This window comes from Gekko japonicus, unplaced genomic scaffold (genome assembly GCF_001447785.1).
Source record: "Gekko japonicus isolate JY-2015 unplaced genomic scaffold, Gekko_japonicus_V1.1 scaffold6145, whole genome shotgun sequence".
Taxonomy (NCBI): Eukaryota; Metazoa; Chordata; class Lepidosauria; order Squamata; family Gekkonidae; genus Gekko; species Gekko japonicus.
In genome coordinates, this window is record NW_015168853.1 from 21087 (window position 1) to 26550 (window position 5464).

At 50.1% G+C, this 5464-nt stretch overlaps 1 protein-coding gene across 1 annotated transcript in view; it reads right to left on the reverse strand.

Moving 5' to 3' along the window:
* LOC107114312 (semaphorin-7A-like) overlaps positions 1-5464 on the reverse strand; it is a gene marked incomplete at its 5' end in the record, with an annotated part of 21604 nt that overhangs the window by 10066 nt on the left and 6074 nt on the right. Inside the window, 2 exons of the mRNA XM_015415759.1 lie at positions 489-604; positions 3563-3749. Of these exons, the coding sequence (XP_015271245.1) occupies positions 489-604; positions 3563-3749 (303 nt within the window). The remainder of the gene's footprint in view (positions 1-488; positions 605-3562; positions 3750-5464) is intronic.

Consider the following 5464-nt stretch of genomic DNA (forward strand, 5'->3'; position numbering starts at 1 on the left):
GCCACCGCCGGCCTTGCAGCTCCACTGCCGAGCCCCATGAGGGCCCTGGCGGTGGACCTGCAAGGCCGGCGGGAGTGCAAGGAAGCCCCGCGAAGGCCCTCCCTGGCCCCAGGCAGGCAGGGGTGGGCAGAGGCAGGGAGGAAGCAACTTACCCTCCCTCTTCTCCTGCCTCCTCCTGGCTGAATGAGGGCCGGAAGCGGGGCGGCTGGAAGCAGGGGGCAGGGCTTCATCATGTGCCCCGCCCCCCGTACCTCACCTGGGGGAACTGCGATCCCCCGCAATCCCCCCCGAAATGACCTCTGAGAAGACCAATCCTGTGCCCAGATTGCATCCGTCAGCACGGAGAAGCAATCCTCTCTGGTCCTCACGTGCTTCCAAGTCCTCGCGCGCACTCGCGGGAAATCGTTTCCCGGAGCTCTGATGGACCGACTGACCGCCTCCCTTCCAGGCTACCTCTCTCAACCCAATTTGACCTCAAAGGGTCTTACCTTTGTACTGTCCAAAACCATGGACTGGATAGCAGCAGGGATTTGGAAAGGTTGGATCTCCAGGATATTGATGGGGCCGTCTGCTAAATTCACAATCTTGTGGATGGTTCCGTTCTCTGCACAAAGAGAGAAGCAGGGGACGGGGTCATTTAGGAGGTGGGATGCTATGCCTGCTTGGCAGAGACCAAAGCTAAAACAGGCGTGGCGACCAATGCTCCCTCTAAGCTGTGGAGTCCCGAGAGCAAAAATTCTATCTGGTGAGCTGCTGGCACGAAAGTTGTGAGCGAGCGATTGGGCTGCTGCATAAATTAGCTTGCTCCGGAGCCCCATCCTTCCTGAGCTAAGGCAAAAATCTGTGAGCTGGAGGCTAAGAAACTGTGACCCGGCTCACACTCACTCAGCTTAGAGGGAACACTGGTGGCAATACGATTGAGGGGCAACATTCCCTCTCATTCCCCCCCCCACTGAGCAGGGCAGTCCACATGCTGTGCAGAATAGAATGGCTGTGACCTTAAAACGGACCGAGCATACAAAAGCAACCTTGAAGAATATAAACCAAATTGGTGTCTTGCAAAAATATTCATAGCGATATAAGATGAGCGATCATGTCAAGACCAAATAAAGTACAAAGTGCGTCATTACATTAAAAGATATATCACTGCAAGCGGGACTGCATACAGTCTGAAGGGGACCAACCCAACAATCTTCTTTATGCTGTAAGAACAGAAAGAACCATTTTCTTTAACAGCTGAAGATAAGTCCCTCGGAGCATGAAGATGTCAAGGTTAGCACTACACGACAGCCCTGTTTCGAGTCGATACCCTTATCAAGCTGTTATAAGCCTGCCAAATCTCGCCAAATCGCGGCGGGGGATCTGCATGTCTTTGCAGAATCCTTGCCGCGGGGACGGTGAGACGCTGTTTGGAGCCCCGTTGCCAGAGCGATGCGTAGCGTCAGATCCTGGCGACGGCGGGTGCAATGCGTCTCGCTGTCCCCGCGGCAAGGATTCTGTGAAGACCTACGATCCCCCGCCGCGACTTGGCAACCCTAAGCTGTTAGTCTTCATAAGGCTTGTGGGACTCCCACTGGTTTCCGAAAATTCATAAGTGCATGCAGGGGTCATTTGGGGGGGGGACGCGGGGGGACGCCATCCCCCCGGGTGAGGTGTGGGAGGGCGGGGCCTGAAGCTCCCTGCTGGTGCCCGCTGGTGGTCGCCGCCGGCTGTGGGGAGGACACACTTCCGGTGATGTCAGGGGGTGTGGCATATGCTAATGAGTTATGCTAATGAGTCCCCCTAGCTCTTTTTCTACGAAATGACCCCTGAGTGCATGGCAGCCGTAATGACAAGCTTGCAGCAAGTGGGCCACTGAGAAACCAGCCCCATGCACGCCAGAGGTGGTTTGCCATGGCCTACCTCTGCATAGCAACCCTCGACTTCCTTGGTGGTCTCCCATCCAAGTACTACCAAGGCCAAGCCTGCTTAGTCTCCATCTAATGAGACTGGATCATTGCCTGGATCATCAAGGCAAGAGATGTTCAGAGGTGGTTTGTAACTGCCTGCCTCTGCATAGCAACCCTGGACTTCCTTGGTGGTCTCCCATCCAAATGCTAACCAGGACCAACCCTGTTTAAGATGGGGCCAGCCTGGGCCATCCAGATTATGGCCTCAAAAAATTAGATGTGTTATTGTACCATCAGAAACTCTCTCCACTGCCAATAACATACTGTCTTCCCCTCCCACGCGCATGTTTTCATTGTTTACAGTACAAGCGCCACATCTGTTTTGGTCCACCTCGAAGCAACCAGACTCTTTTGTCGGATCAAGAAAGATTCTCGGGGCGTCCTGTGCAGTGGAAAACCGATGAATAAATCATCAGAGTTGTGCGTGAACACACATCTCCTTTCATGGCTTGGGAAAATAATGCATGGCCTGCGTGCACGACCCACCAGAATGTTCTCTTGCGGCAGAAGCCCATTGAAATTAAACGGACGGCCACTCTGCGAGAATGTACTTTACGGTTAAGCGTCTCTGAAGCTAATGAACGAGAAGAAAAGGCAATCTATTTTCAGATGAATAGCTAGATTCAAGGTCATCAGTTCACACCTCTCTAAAATTATAGAGTTTAAATTTGAGTGCTTTCCGCTTCATGAAAATAACAGTGTTCTTTATTGTGTAGACACGATGTTACTTGTGTTTCTGCTAAGCACCTTAGGGAACAGCAAGATTTTTGGGGTACAAGCTTTCTAGAGTCAACGCTCACTATCTGAAGAAAGGGACTTTGACTCTCAAAAGTTTATGCAGACCGAACGGTCTGTAGTTTGGCAGTTCGGAACCCTAGTGCCGCGTGACGGAGTGAGCTCCCGTCTCTGGCCCCAGCTCCTGCCAACCTAGCAGTTCGAAAGCAAGACACTGCAAGTAGATGAATAGGTACCGCTTTGGTGGGAAGGTAACAGAGTTCTGTGCGCCTTGGCATCTAGTCATGCCGGCCACATGACCATGGAAACGTCTTCAGACAGCACTGGCTCTTCGGCTTGGAAACGATGAGGGCCGCCCTCTAGAGTCAGATTCGGCTGGCTTTTGAGCAAGGGGAACCTTTACCTCTTAAGGTGCTACTGGGTTTGAATCGTATTCTTCTACTGCAGTTCAGCATAGCAACCCTCTGACACTGTTTTCAGATGGTCCCTGTGGCAGGTCAAGGAGTCATCTCCTCTTGAGTGGGGAGGGGGGGGGGGATTTATTAAAAAAAAAGGATCTCCCTGCCCATAAATCTCTGTGTTCCTACATTTTAAAAAAATGAACATAAATTTTCCACAGAAGAGTACATTCGTTGCCACAGAGATCCCAAGACCCATTTTATATTATTGATTTTGTCTTCTTCCAAAAAGTTCAGGGCAGGTAAACATTTTACACTTCCCTTTTATCCTTACAACAGTCGTGGCTAACTCGATTCAACAAGAGAGAAATTGAACAATGCAAGATCAACAAGCTTTGTTGCTGAGCAGGGATTCAAACCCAGATCTACATCCAGGACTTAACACATCACATCAGTTATTTTAAGCTGAAGGCACAATACCTGTAGCCAAGTAAAGGACGTTGTACGTCCGGTTATCTACTGCCTGGACTGAGTGGACCACGACTTTCTGGTAGCGATGCTTGTTGTGAAATAACATCTTTCTTGGCTTCACCTTGTGCTCCATTTCAGGGTGACTGTTGGCCACTTTGTAGGTATAAGCAGGAGTCGCCTTCCCTTCTTTGATACACTGTCAAGAGGGAAACGGGAGCAATGCCATCAGATTCCAATAGATAACAGGGATACACAGAGCAAAGAGAGCCCAGCTCCCAAAATCAACATAACCTGCATCTGGTGACCCCCCCTTCTCAACATGACTCATACCTGGTGACCCCCTTCTCAACATGACCTGCATCTGGTGACCCCCTTCTCAACATGACCTGCATCTGGTAACCCCCTTCTCAACATGACCTGCATCTGGTGATCCCCTTCTCAACATGACTTGCATCTGGTGATCCCCTTCTCAACATGACTTGCATCTGGTGATCCCCTTCTCAACATGACCTGCATATATGCAAGCTTATCCAAATCCTGCAGGCAAGCAATATGTATGTGTGTGTCACAACTGATTAATGGTGACCCCATAAAGTTTTCAAGGCACGATACAAACCAAAGTGGCTTGCCCTTGCCTGCCTCTGCACAGTGGCCCTGGGCTTCCTCGGTGGTTTCCCATCCAAGTACTAACCCAGGCCAACCCTGCTGCGATTTTGAGATCTGACGAGATCAGGTTAGCTTGGCCCATCCAGCTCAGGGTGAGGTAGGCGATACCCAATGTGATTTACCCTTTAGATCTGAATCAGTGGACGTGTGGAGAAGAGGCATGGAGTCCCTAACAGATTCTTAAGTGCCCAGCTATACGTTAAGGCATTTGTGGGTCTGTCACAGGGACACAACACCATTTTGGAAGTGGAAGTTCCTGGCGGGAATTTCTTTTAATAGTGCCGTGGGAGCCTGATTTGGCATGGGGCCACAGTTTTCCCAGGTCCCATGTCAAATAACCGTGAGTCCTCGTATCAGAGTCACAGACACGATAACATCTTGTTCTCAAACTCGTTCCCAAGCCTGTAGCCAGGATTTTGTAATTCGGGGGCCCTTTAAATAAGTCGTGGGGGGCACTATTGTCAGTTGTGGAAACAAGTCATGCTTGGGGAAGGGGTAGTGGCAATGGGGGTCTTGGCTAGATGGAAGTTGTGGGGCCTCGGCAGGAAGGTGGGGGGGCCAGGCCCCGAAATGCCCCACTGTAGCTACAGGCCTGCTCATTCTTACGGAAAGCTCCATCTAGATGCAGATGTTCCCATCAAGCCGGAACATTCGTGACTCATGTTCTTAGGGGAATGCGATCCCATCACGAGAAGAGAAATACCACTCATCATTTATCCGAACTACTTCCGCTCGTACCGATTGAGATTCAGTTCATTCGTCCACTTAGGTCTAACCAAATCTCAATCTGTGCAAGGCCAAAGTTGTGCCAATAAATGATTAGTGGCATTTCTCTTCTCGCTACCAAGCTATATTCCGATAAGAACATGAGATTTTTTTAAAAACAAAATGGGCCAAGGCCGATGGTGCAAAATCAGGTAAAAATATACTTTATTATTCAATAAGAGAGCCAGTTTGGTGTAGTGGTTAAGTGCATGGACTCTAATCTGGGAGAACTGGGTTTGATTCCCCACTCCTCTGCATGCCGCTGCTGGTGTGACTTTGGGTCAGTTACAAGTTCTTTCAAAGCTGTTCTCTCAAGGGCAATTCTCAAGAGAGCTCTCTCAGCCCAAACCTACCTCACAGGGTGTCTGTTGGGGGGGAAGGGAAGGGAAAAGAGTTTGTAAACTGCTCTGAGACTCTGAGTGGGCGGGGTATAAATCCAGTCTCTTCTCTTCTTCAATTAAATTTCCAAAAATTTCCCTA